At 40.1% G+C, this 14,235-nt stretch overlaps 1 protein-coding gene across 1 annotated transcript in view; it reads left to right on the top strand.

Moving 5' to 3' along the window:
• MTNR1A (melatonin receptor 1A) overlaps positions 1-11,434 on the top strand; it is a 19,104-nt gene extending 7,670 nt beyond the window's left edge. Inside the window, 2 exon segments of the mRNA XM_006766092.2 lie at positions 10,640-11,274; positions 11,276-11,434. Coding sequence (XP_006766155.2) covers positions 10,640-11,274; positions 11,276-11,434 — 794 coding nt within the window.
• The last annotated feature ends 2,801 nt before the right edge of the window (positions 11,435-14,235 follow it).

Raw genomic sequence — 14,235 nt, 5'->3', positions numbered from 1 at the left:
GTGGTGTAGAAGGGACCAGGGGAAGCTACACTTGTAACTCAGAGATGCCAGGAGATTGCTCAGGGGCAAGACATGATGCTGAGGGGGAGGGAGGGTGTGGGAGAAATTTGCATCAGAGATGAGGTGGAAATAAGTAGAAAGAAGTATATGCAGCTGCTCATCAGTTGGGTGCTCCTGTGTTGGGGACAAACATAGCAGATCCTGTAGGCAAGTGTGGAAGGAGCCTGTACACAGAATAAACCCAGAATCTGGGCTCCTGAGCTCTTTTACTGAGTGGCTAATGGTTGCAGATGAGTCGTCATCTCTCTGGATTTTCTTCACATCAGCAAAATGATAGGGCGGGACCAAGTCTAGTGTCCTTCTATTTCCATGATTGTAACCTCACTCTGCATTTAGAGATTATAATGCTATGAAATTGACTAGCAATAAGGAGAATTGTGGATATAATGACATATCCTATATAATAAAAGGCTAATATGCAAATTGACCAAATGGCAAAACAACTGGTTGCTATGATGCGCACTGACCACCAGAGGGAAGACGCTCAACACAGGACCTGCCTCCTGGTGGTCAGTGCACTCTCACAGGGGGAGCGCTGCTCAGCCAGAAGCCCGGCTCATGACTAGCGAGCACAGGAGTGGTGGCGGGAGCCTCTCCCACCTCCGCAGCAGTGCGGCAGTTGGATGTCCCCCAAGGCTCCTGGACTGCGAGAGGGTGCAAGCCAGGCTGAGAGACCACCCTCCCCCCAGTGCATGAACTTCATGCACTGGGCCTCTAGTGTGTATATAATGATAATAAGCAGCATAGATCTAGGAGAGTGTGTCCCTATGAAAGTGAACCTCATGTGCCCTCAACTATCTAGTTCACTTATAACGTATCTGGTAGAGACAAATATCTCATAATGACATCTGTTTTCCCTGTTTTACTTCCCAAGGAATGTTTGCAAGTTTTAGAAATGTCCCATATAGTTTTCCTTCTTGACATGGAATGCAGCATAAGTCAAGCCTCTTTTGGTGGATTCCTTCTGGTTGAGAAACGATGGATCACTTCTCTGGGACACAGGCAGCTTCACATGAGTTTTGGTAGGATGAGCTGGGGATGCGTATGATGAGTTGACTAACGGTGTATGAGTGTGAGCAATCCTTCTGAGTGGGCTGACTTTCATGTCTCTGGGTGGAACATGGAGAGAGATAGGTTCTCCCAGGTCTGTAGTGAACCTTCAGAATGTCATCATTCAGGAAGAGCAGCCTAAATAGGCAGCCAACCTTGCCATTCAGTCTGCAACAATACCCACCTGAGATCAGCAGGGTTCACAGGGGTGAGCACCTCACACTCACTTAGGTGTTCAGAGGCAGATGCAATAATCTAAATGTTTCTAAAATAATCAGACTGTCTCTCCTGCAATATCAACTGGGGATGTCGATATCAAAGTCATCAATGTGGCTGGTCACATGGTATACTGGTGATTTAAAAACCAGTGCTCTGTGGGACCATTATAGACAAGAACATAAAATAAAGTAAAATATCCATATGTGAACCAGTTGCCCAAGTCCCACAGGAGAAATGAAGACAATGCATTTGGACAATAATTTTGAGTCATTTTATCCTTTGAGTAATTTTCTCTTTTTTAATAAAGATTTATTTTGCATCTTATATCCTCTTCTCTTTGTCAATGATGCTTTTCTGTGATGTATTTTATATCCATGGATATTAGATCTAAGATAAGTGGAATTGTAACAGAGTACTAAGATCTGGGATATAGGCAATTGGAACTAATATACAGTATTCCTTAATAATCTGTTCTGGTGTCTTAATTATAATTCGAGATCATTTGTGATAAAACTTAAGCCCCCTTTTATTGTTCTAGTGCATAATTAATTTTGGAAAAATTGCTGGCCATCTTTTAGTGAACATTTTCATTTAAAATATGAATATATTGCACGATCCATATCAAAGCAATAGCAATTATTAAAGAAATTTAGTTTTTTAATCTTACAATTTTATTTTTTAAATTTATTCATTAATTTGTGTTTGAAACATTTTTCAAACTTAAGAAAATTAAAGTAGGAGACTAGTTAATTTCACTTTGTCTCACACTTATCACAGACAGCTGATTTATTTCTATTTCTGTGGATAAAGTAGAAAAATAACTTTTTTAAAATTTAGAATGTCTAGTGCTTTGTACTTTTCCACAAAAAGCAATTTGCAGCTTTTAAAGCACTTTCCCACATTCTGTTTTATTTGTCCTTATAACATCCTCCTGGGGTAGATAAGAAAATTGAAACCCAAAATTCACAGATAAGTGTTCAGTATTTCTTATCTCTGAACACAAGCCAGGGTAGTACAGTGGAAGGAGCAGGGAAATTGAAATTAGAAGACCCAACCTGAGTCTTATATCTGCAATACCTTCGTTTGGAGTGTGTTTAGGGTCCAGTTACTCAATCTCTCTGAGCCTCAGTTTCTCTATCTGTCCAATGGGTGTACTTATCTCACATGGATGCTAGGAAGATAAACTTAGATTCTTCCCACCCATTCATACATGCATCCATCTATCTGCTTATCGCTTTGAAGTTATAAAATACTATGCAAATAATGGTATTATTCAGTTATTAGTAAGCATTCTACAATTAGTCCTTATTAGGTTGTTTTTATTTTCTAAATGCTCATTTCTTTTTGAATGTACCTTTTTGAAGTGAGTGGACAATATGAATGGCAAGAAGTAAAATCAGTCAGAAAATGAAGATTTAGGATCTAACTCTCTTCTGTGACATTATGCAAGTTCTCTGATGTTTCTGTTTTCCCTTTTGTAATAAACATGATTTCCCCACAGCAAGTAGGGCTGCAATTCTAATTATCAAATTCTGAGAGACTGATTATTTCAATATCCAAGCTATTCTGTAATTTAACATAAATCAGTTCTGGTTAGACACTTATGTAACTTACAAAGTGATCCTCCTGATAATTCTAGAACCCACCTGGCACCATAAATAGTTATTACAATATTATTGACCACATCCCCTGTGCTGTATTTTACATTCTGTGACTATTTTGTAAGTACCAATTTGTACTTCTTAGTCCCTTTACCTTTCTCAACCAGCCCCCAAACCCCTCCCATCTGGTAACTCTCAGTTTGTTCTCTATATCAATGAATCTGTTTTTGTTGTTCATTCACTTTGTTCTTCAGATTTCACATAACAGTGAAATCATATGGTATCTGTCTTTCTCTGCCTGACTTATTTCACTTAGCATAATACCCTCTAGGTCCACCCATGTTGTCACAAAGAGTAAGTATTCATTCTGTTCTATGACCGAGTAATATTCCGCTGTATATATGTACCACGTCTTCTTTTATCCAATGTCTAACCACAATATTGTACACTGGAAACTGATGTAAAATAATATTGAATGTCAGTTATAATAGAAAAAATTATAAATTTCCAGTTATTAAAATAGCTGCAGTGATGTAAGGTATAGCAGAGGGGATGTAGTTAATAACATTGTAATAACCATGTGTGGTGTCAGTGGGTACTAGATTTAATAAGGTCATTACTTCGTAAATATATAATGTCTAACCACTTTGTTGTACACCTGAAACTAATATTGTGTATCAACTGTAATTGAAAAACAAATTTTAAAAAAGGAACAAAAATAAATCAGCTCATAAACTTCCTAAAGAGAACAAAAATAAATCAGCTCTGGAAGTTACAGTAACTTTCTCAGACAAGGATTTTACCATTCAAAAAGTTATCACCAAACTGGTATGTACAGACTTGGAAAATGGTTTCAAGCTAATGAAGTCAGTGTTTAATTTCATCTCCACTTTGATAGTAGCTTGCTAACCCTGTTGATGTTTCCCTCCAGTAGCTTTCCATGATATTTGAAATTATTATTTCAAGGCATTTTTTTTTTTTTTACTTTTTAAGACATTTTATTGACCTCCTCACACCCCTTGCACGCTTAGCCATTGTTTAAAGTTTTATGCCTTACCCCTCCCCCAGCCTGTGTAATACATTATTATGGAACCCTAAATTTTTCCAAATTTGCTAAAATAATTGCCAGAATCCCCTGGAAACCTTAGGACAGTGGTTTCAGACTCCTAGATAAATGGTTGGATTTGGATCTGATTTTTGGCTTCCCCAGCTATTCATCTTCTGAGAAAGTAGCACTTTCCAGCATTAAATTAATCATAGATAAGATAGAGTTTATTTTTGCTAGCTTTCAGAATCATTTTTCTCTTGGAAAATTTGAAAGTTAACCAAAGACAAAATAGTTCTAAAGTAAACCTCCTGCTTTTGTTTTCTACTAATATTCGATGGTTCTGTGTTTTTGTTGTTGTTTTAAATACCTGCTTTGAAAAATATCTGCTTTAGAGGTCCTTTTAAATCTCCATGGAGTATCTGGAGCTTATTCTGCTCATTCTTTATTAGAACCTTTTGAAATTAATAAATAGAATACTTGTGGTGAATAGTAAGATCTTTACAAGGTGCCTGAGTTTCTCCCTATATTTCCTAAGTATTTTTAAGTTGCCTCACTAATAGCAATGCCCTATCTTATACTAGTATAAAAGAAATACACACACTCTCAAGATTTTCTAGGGTACCAAAGAGGCAATTAGTGGAGTGTTTTCAGAAAGATTTTGTGTATGCTCAGAACTCTACATGGTATCATCAATATAGTATTATATACTCCCTTTCTAATGACGGTTCCTAATCAGCATCCTAACATTTTCATCTTTCAAAAAGGTTGGCGAGTCAAGTTGACCTGAAACCTGAGGACTCTATGTGATATCTTTTTTTGTCTTTTCTTTTTTTTTAATATATCTTATTGATTTTTTACAGAGAGGAAGGGAGAGGGAATAGAGAGTTAGAAACATCGATGAGAGAGACACGTCCATCAGCTGCCTCCTGCACACCTCCTACTGGGGATGTGCCCGCAACCAAGCTACATGTCCCTGACCGGAATCAAACCTGGGGCCCTTTAGTTCACAGGCTAATGCTCTATCCACTGAGCCAAACTGGTAAGGGCTCTATGTGCTGTCTTAAGAAATTTTAGTGAAATTTAATAATGTTGCAGATGAGAAATAAACTTCTGGACTTTCTCATCAAGGTGTTCTAAGCTAAATTTTTCTGCAGAGCTATTTACTTTGGGTAATCATATCAAAGAAATTGGTCTTTTAAAAAAAAAATAAGAGGGAGGAAAAAAACCTACTTGATGCTAAATATTATTCAGGCTGTTGAGAGTAAATTTGAGTTGTTGAACTTAAGGCTTAAAATGATGCTTGCTTGCTTTGCTATTGAGCACTTTTGGTGCTTGAATTGAATATTCATTTAGATAAATATTTATTGTATATCTACAGTATAAGACAGAACATAAATGGTCAGAAAATTCTGGTTTGTTTGTCAAAATGCAACACATTGTATTAAGCTTGTATAAAACATGGCTCCTGTTTTCAAAGAAATTACTTTGAAAACAGTATCCATGGTACTTCTAAAATTTTTGTCTTTTAATTTTCAAATAAAACTGAAACATGGAGTACAAAGATATGACTACAAACATTTTCAATTTTCTCAAAAGAAATTTGAAAGTTGGTTGGTGAATAATGGTAGCTGGAGCTCAAAGTATGTGGTGGTGAGAATTTTTAAAAAATGTTACCTCAGGATGAAAGAAAAACAGGTAATAGATGGGAAAGTGAAAGCTACAGCACACATAAGGCTGAATTAATGAGAGAATTTCAAAGAAATTAGCCAAGAATAGAGACAAAGCATAGCTACTTGAGGATAATACATTGACCCGTTCGTTATCTTTGGAAAAAAGTAATACAGTCTGAGAAATACTTCTTTAGAAAACCTCATCATAGAACTGAAGGTCTCTCTTGGGCTGCCTAGAAACCCAACCTGAGAGCAGGGCTGGAGGCGGAGTACTCATGCTTCATTGAGGGAGGGCTCTGAGGAAGAACCTGAAGGAAGTGAAGAGAAAAGGCGAAGGCGCAGGGGAGTCAAGCAAGGACGGACTCTTTTGTGAAGCCCAGACTTGGCCTAGCTCATGAGGCGGAGGCTGCTGGGCAGAAATCCAACCACACAGTTGTCACCACTTGAGGCAAGGGAGCTGGCCTTTTCTACTCTACTGTCAGCGATCATCCTTATCTGTGCCACGCAGGGCAAACCTCTGGGCAAAGGTGCAGCTCAGCCAAATGCAAGCACCAAACACTCATCCAAATTCTAGAGATAAATGCACAATGCTGACAAAGGCGACCTGGGAAGGGCATTAGCAGCAGCTACTGTAAGGTGTATAAAACAGAGAGAATGTACAGAAGCAGACTAGAGGCCAGGCTTGTCGTAATAATGGGCTCCCAACGCCAGCATTTTGAAGAGCACACAGAAGAAAACGAATATCCTTGGGTTAAATCATTGAACAGTTTTTATTATTACTTACTACCTAATTAAAAACAAGGCAAATATTGTTGATGGAAACCTGAAAGGCCCAAACTTGGCACAATATTATGTTGGGAGACAAATTTCTCTGTAATCACATAGCAGCAAAGTGATGCAGCATGAGACCTGCAGAGCGTGGGATTCTTTTTGAAAGCAATTAAATAACTGATAAAAGATGAGCATCTGGCCAAGGATAGGAAATTCTTGCACTCTCACCTAGCTGAGATGTCACTAATTAATGCGGAGATGCCACAGTACCTAGTGCCTGAGTGAGCCTTCTGAGCATTAAGAAAAAATGTGACTTCTGCTTCGCTTCCACCGTCCAAATCCTATGCAACATCCCACGCTCTGCAGGTCTCATGCTGACTTCCATTTGAAAGACTACTTGTGCATCATTTTGCTGCTATGTGATTACAGAGAAATTTGTCTCCCAATATAATATTGTGCCAAGTTTGGGCCTTTAAGGTTTCCATCAACAATATGTGCCTTGTTTTTAATTAGGTAATAAGTAATAATAAAAACTGTTTTTTTTTTTCTTCTAGTGGAATCCCTGTCCCCAATAGATATCCTGCAACAGAAATACTGAGAGGTGAGGTTAACTGCTAATACATATTAGATGGCAGGGGGAATAGAAGAGGGAAAAAGACAAACAAAATAACCTCCCCACACAACACACACCCACACACTGCACACATACAAAGCAAATGTGATAAAGCTTCCACCTGAGCTATCTGATCATCACATCTGCATAGAGTCTTTGGCTTCATTCTTTTCTCTGAACACTTGTAAATGAGATTAGTTCAAAGAAAATTAAACTAATGATTTAATTAATGTAATTACTTGAAGAGAAAAGAAGCATAATTACTACAAAGTAAATGGAACAGAGGATTAAAGCCATGAAAGCAATCTATGACATCATTTGTGTTTTTATGCATAAGCTCTTTCAAAAATAAATCTGGTTTGGGCCAGTTTGTCATCATGACCATCTGGGTAAAAATGCACTATTTTGATGATTATTTGTTTTGTAACTGAATTTCATATGTTATTTTTTTTTAAATTGAACTTATTGGGGTGACATTGGTTAATAAAATTATATAGGTTTCAGGTGTACAATTCTATAATGCATCATCTGTATACTGTATTGTATGTTCACTACCCCAATCCAAATCTCCTTCCATCACCATTTTCCCCTATACCCTCTTCTACTGCCCCACACCTTCACATATTATACTTATTTTTAAACTATTAAATGTGTTGAGTTAAACATTTATTAAAATATGCCCACTTTGTAATTTAAATATTTCATTGGAATTTGAAATCAATCTGTAGAAAAACAAAATTTGCTTTTATTGCTTTAATTTGGCTTAGTATAACCACTTTTGAAAGAAGTTATTTTTATGACAATTTATCCAAAATTCCTAATTAAGTTGCAAAACCTTGCCTTTTTGTGGGGGTGGGGGGGTGGGGCGGAAATCAAATAATATAGGAACTCCAAGTCCAAAGCTATTTTATTTCAAATGTTGGGAGATGACAATTTAATTTACTTCATCAAGCATTTGAGCAAAAGTCTCATCTGAGTACTATTCAGGATAAAAATATGAGGAAGACAGTCTCAGAGGACTATAGTATGAAAACATAGGAAAGCCACCTTTACAAATTAATAGAATAAAAGGTAAAACATACAGTCCCTCTCCTGGCATGTTTCTCCCCACCTGTCTAGCTAACTTTCTTCCTGATGCCTCTTCACTCTCTGTATGTACTCATGTACTTCTTTATTTCTATTTTAATTTTGTTTGTTTTTCTAAGATCAAGGACCATAAGATCCCTTATCTGTTCATTCCTGTTTCCCCAGCACCTGTCATATGCACTTAATAAGTTTCTATTGAATGGAATTTATTATAATTTAACTAATGGCCTGGTGCACGAAATTCGTGCACATTAAAAGGGAATTAATTAGAGGACATATTTTAATATTGCTATTTTCCCTTTCTCTATAATAGAAGTGTCAGAGATGAAAGAAAATTAGTAAAATGTATATGAAAATCTTCCTCCTGTCAGAGTCTGGGGCATGCCATGAGACCCAGAGTCAAGTCCCCACCCACCTGTGTGTGCCTCGAAATCATGTGAGACCCAGACCCAGCTGGTCCTATCCCCATCAAGCCCTGCCAGGTGGGGGGTGCAGCCTCAGGTCTCCTGTCAAGCCCTGCCAGGTGGGGAGTGTGGCCTGAGATTCCCCCAGCCTGATGCTGGGGTGGGGGGCATGGCCTCAGGTCCCCTGGTCCAGGTTGAAGGGCGTGGTCTGAGGTCCTCTGGCCTGGCACTGGGGCAGAGGCGCTCCTTGAGGTGCCCTGTCAAGCCCCGCTGGGCAGGGGGCACAGCATGAAGCCCCCCGGCCCAGGCTGGGGCGGGGGACACACCTTGAGGTCTCCTGTCAAGCCCCGCTGGGTGGAGGTCATGGCTTGAGGTCAACTGTCAAGCCTTGCCAGGTGGGGGGTGTGGTCTGGGTCCCCTGTCAAGCCCCACCAGGCAGGGGGCATGGTCTGAGGTCCCCAGGCCAGGCGCCAGGGTGAGGAGCATGGCCTGAGATCCCTAGCTGGGCCCTGAGGTGGGGGGCCCAGCCTGAGATACTCCATCAAGCCCTGCTGGGGGGTGGGGGTGGGGCCTTAGATACCCCACCCTGGCCCAGCTTCAGCAGCCTCAGGTCCCTGCTGATTGCTCGTTAAAGCTTGTTACAGGAACTTGGCATCCACCGTGGGTGCATCCATCTTGTGTTACGGAAATCCCACCTCCACTGTGGACACTGCCATCTTTTGTGATGGTGTGATGGTCAATTTGCATATTACCTCTTTATTAGATAGGCTATAAATTAAAATGATATAAATAAAAGGATCTAGGAACCTTCAAAAGAGGAAGTGCTGCCATGTGGTTGGGCAAATAAATAAAATCTGGGGTAATTTTTATTTAAGGTAGATTTGAGAAAATGGGTAGCATTTAAGGAAAGGCCATTCAGAGCACAAGGAATAGTGACAAAGGCCAATGAGCTATAAACTAAAGGATGCACTTGCCAAACATCTCATACAATTTGACCAGAGTTATTTTTTATAGTTTAAAATGTGATGCATTATTATATTCATATAGAAATTTACCACTTAATCTGAATATTTAGGGTTAATTTTTGTACCTTAAGTTCTTTATACACCTAAAAATATTTCTACCTTTTCCCGCGGAGAGAGGTGAGAGAGCTGTAGAATCCCAGCATCACTTACTGAGCACTTAGCATGTGACAGGTACTGCTCAGCACTGAACATCAATGGCTTCATTCATCCCACCTCATCATCCTCTCCATGAGGGAGATACTATCAGTATTCCCATCTTAGAGAAGAGGACACTGAATTTGGTGGGATAATGTCCCTGGCCCCCATGAGACAACTAATAAGGGCTGAAGCCCATATTCTCACCCAGACAGCTGAGGACGAAATCCTCTTTTCTCTTAAACATTACGCGATGGACACGAATCCATTGCTCTCCAGGAACAGGAATTAGAGGCTCATTGGCGAACCACTGAGGGGGTAGAAGGCCTGGAACTGAAGGAAGTCATGGCTAGCTGGGGAACTAACATGACATGAAGTTTCTCAGGTCGTGTGGACAATGTGATCGGAGTACACTGAACTCAACACTATAAAGCACTTGAGAAAACAAACACTTTGCCAGACAACAGTTTTGAAGATAGAGTATGCCTTGCTCTGGGGCTGTGGGAAATTGTGAACCACGGAATTAACCGGATAAGGGCGGCAAATGGGCTCACTTCCTGGTAAAAATGGCCTCCATCATTCATAAACCATAGGCGCCACGATGTCAAGTCATCCAGATTGCAAAACAGCTCACTTTTCCGTATATTTTTTATTGATTTCATAGATGGAGGAAGAGAGAGATAGATGAGAGAGAGAGAGAGAGCGAGAGCGAGAGAGAGAGAGAGAGAGAGAGAAACATCCATGATGAGAGAGAATCACTGATTATTGCCACCTGCAACCCCGGCATGCGTCCTGACCTGGGATGAAACCTGACCTCCCGGTTCACAAAGGTCTCGGCTCAACCACTGAGCCACGCGGGCTGGGCACAGCTCCGTGTTTAAATAACCGTGAAAGAAAACGAATGCGAGCCACGAACTATTGGTGTTCAGCGGCGTCTTCCCAATCCTTCTCTCGCAGGGAACATCTTCGTGGTGAGCCTGGCGGTCGCGGACCTGGTGGTGGCCGTGTACCCGTACCCCTTGGTGCTGACGTCCATCCTGAACGACGGCTGGACCCTGGGCTACCTGCACTGCCAAGTCAGCGGCTTCCTCATGGGCCTGAGCGTCATCGGCTCCATCTTCAACATCACGGGCATCGCCATCAACCGCTACTGCTACATCTGCCACAGCCTCCGGTACGACCGGCTGTACAGCAACAAGAACTCGGTCTGCTGCGTGCTGCTCATCTGGGTCCTGACGCTCGCGGCCATCGCGCCCAACCTGCGCATCGGGACCCTGCAGTACGACCCGCGCATCTACTCCTGCACCTTCGCGCAGTCCGTCAGCTCCGCCTACACCATCGCCGTGGTGGTCTTCCACTTCCTGGTCCCCATGGTCATCGTCGTCTTCTGCTACCTGCGAATCTGGATCCTGGTCCTGCAGGTGCGGCGGCGGGTGAAACCGGACCACCAACCCAAACTGAAGCCGCAGGACTTCAGGAACTTCGTCACCATGTTCGTGGTCTTCGTGCTGTTTGCCATTTGCTGGGCGCCCCTGAACCTCATCGGCCTCGCCGTGGCCTCAGACCCCGCCGGCATGGTCCCCAGGATCCCGGAACCAGAACTTCAGGAAGGAGTACAGGAGGATCATCGTCTCCCTGTGCACAGCCAGGATGTTCTTTGTGGAGAGCACCAACGATGGCGCAGGCAGGGTGAAATGCAAACCCTCGCCGTTAAGGACCCACAATCATCTCATAAAGGTGGACTCCGTTTGAAAAACAAAGCGTTGCTGGCAAGACGTGAATCCTGCTCAAGGTCTTACTAAATGTCATGTTTGCTTCCCTCTTGACAGATGTCTAGGAAAACTGTGGTTGAAAAAAAAAAAAACCCAACCCGTGCTCTTAAGAGGTTGTCTCTATACTCCCTGAGCGAAGGTGTTCTCAGCCTTTTGAACAAGTCTCCAGTTCTTATCAAGAGAAATACAGAGCGGTTTGTTTATTGAAGACGATGGTTCAAGGACAAAGGGGAGACTTTTATTTATTTTTTTAAAATATATTTTATTGATTTTTTTTTATAGAGAGGAAGGGAGAGGGATAGAGAGTTAGAAACATCGATGAGAGAGAAACATCGATCGGCTGCCTCCTGCACGCCCCCTACTGGGGATGTGCCCGCAAGCAAGGTACATGTCCTTGACCGGAATCGAACCCGGGACCCTTCAGCCCGCAGGCCGATGCTCTATCCACTGAGCCAAACCGGTTAAGGTGAAGGGGAGACTTTTAAATAAAAATGCTGATGGTATGCAAATGGAAAAAGTGTGAAAACTTTTTGAAATTGCAAATGAATGCCATAAATGTCGTAATTGCTTTTTTCCCTCCACTTTTTAAAGATTTTTAGTAGGAAAACAAGTGGTGTGTTTTATGTATGAGTAAATGGAACAAAATGGGGTAAAGTGGAATGAGTGACTCTTCACACAATGAAAGACTGAAAATAAATCAGTGATGAACTCAACAACAACCACTACAACGTTTTCAGCTGGCAGTGTTAGCATTGGGTAGCCAGAGTCATGATCTGAAATGTTGCCGCTCTCTATTAAAAGTTGCACATTGAACAAGATAAAGAGCTAACTAAACGACAGAGCACTTTATCAGTTGTTCACAACCATACTATTTCAAAGCCATAGCTACATATAAAACTCTATGTGACCTTATTAGACATTGGGCTTATTGTCACGGAATGTCATTATTAATCATGTCACTGAGTGGCTGTTCTGAATTGATCCCTGATGATTAATTGGCATCTTAGTTCATTAAAAAAATGACAAAGAATCAAAGAGCTGTAGATTCTTAGATATGGTGCTGAATGTGTTTCATACTGACAATCTATTTGGGCAAGTAAATATCTAAGTCAGAAAGTTTTTCGTTTATCCCCATCTCAAAACAATATTCTTCAATAATTAATTTAATATTTGATTGCCCTAATAAAACTGAAAGCCTAGAAGAAAAGAAAAAACCACGAGTGACCATGTTTTTATAAATGGTGGCTCTAGTTTGCCCCAAGTAGCTATTTGGGACCTATGAGGTTAATTACATAGAGTGCTTTGCAGGAAATTAGGGCAACGTGTTCTTGTATTTTAAAGTTCTTCAACCAAACTATCTCATCCTAGAATGAGTTGGTGATTTACAGCTCTACACATAAAAAAAAACACAGTGATCTGAATACATTTCCTAATATCTCTAGATAATCAGAATCTCCTTGGAAAGTTCTAGATCCATTATTTGGAAATGTTCCTCTGATAATTCTTTTCATCAAGCATATTTGGGGATACTAAATTATGGCTGATGGGGTGATGGTGATGGTATGCATGTGCATATGTGTGTTATTTCTCAAACTTTACCTATCAAGTAATCTACGTGTAAAAATTCTAGCCAGAATCAACATTAAAGAGTAGAAATCATTTCTCTTATTGTTAAGGTTTCTTATTTTATTTTTCCCATCACCATTTTCCCTCTCTATACCCTCTTTCACCTTCACCCACCCTCCTCTACCCATGAAATCACCACACTGTTGTCCATGTCCATGAATTTTCTCTCTCTTTTTATTTATTTTTTGCTCAATCCCTCTATCCCCACACTCTCACTCCCTAGTTGTCTGCCTGCTCTCTCTGAGTCTGTCTCTATTTTGCTTGGTAGTTCAGTTTGCTCATTAAATTCCACATATGAGTGAAATCATATGGTACTTGTCTTTCTCTCACTGGCTTATTTCACTTAGTGTAGTGTTCTCCAGGTCCATCCATATTGTTGCAAAAGGTAAAATTTTCTTCCTTTTTAAGACAGAGTAGTATTCCATTGTGTAAATACACTACAGCTTTTTTTTTTTATATCCAAGAGTAGAGATCATTTCTAAGCTAACATGCAACATTTTAGATAACTGAACCTTAAAAAAAATTAACCATGTTAACTGAACTCTTTTTGAAATGCATTACATTCTTTTCTTGATGCTGAGGATGAATTACTATGTTGGTAACTCTAGAGCATGGTTGCTCTTTATAGAATTTTATTTCTTAATTTATACAATAATAAAAATACCAAATAGAAACGGTGCCCTTTAAAAATTGTCTGCCAAGTTGAGTATTTCACCTGAAAATCAGTTATGTAACATTAAAATCTTGAACTGTTTTCTTGACAACCATCAGAAAATTAGTTAGTTAAAATATTGACAAAGAAAAGCAACCGATAAAGATCAAAGACCCAGATTTTCTCTAATGAAATCTCACTGCAGACGACTGGTAAGCATTCCAGATATTATCATGGGTTTCCTCACTGTAGTATTAACAAGGAGAAAGTATTTACCTAATTATGTTTTTTTTTCTGCCCCCAAAATTTAATTAGTTGCGCCTGATTTTTCAGGGTACAAATTACTTTGTAGACTGCTTGGAAGGTTTAACTCTTTCAAGACTACTAGATTACTATTATCAAATGACTGTTGCATAGTACAAGTTGGTACCTAGACTAATATTCACTTGGAGTAGATAGAGAAGAATTTGACCCTTCTAATTTACATAAATCATTTGAATATT

This window comes from Myotis davidii, unplaced genomic scaffold, assembly GCF_000327345.1.
Source record: "Myotis davidii unplaced genomic scaffold, ASM32734v1 scaffold1040, whole genome shotgun sequence".
NCBI classification, from domain to species: domain Eukaryota; kingdom Metazoa; phylum Chordata; class Mammalia; order Chiroptera; family Vespertilionidae; genus Myotis; species Myotis davidii.
Note: the sequence above shows the minus strand (reverse complement) of the source record. Positions and strands in the feature narration are given on the sequence as shown.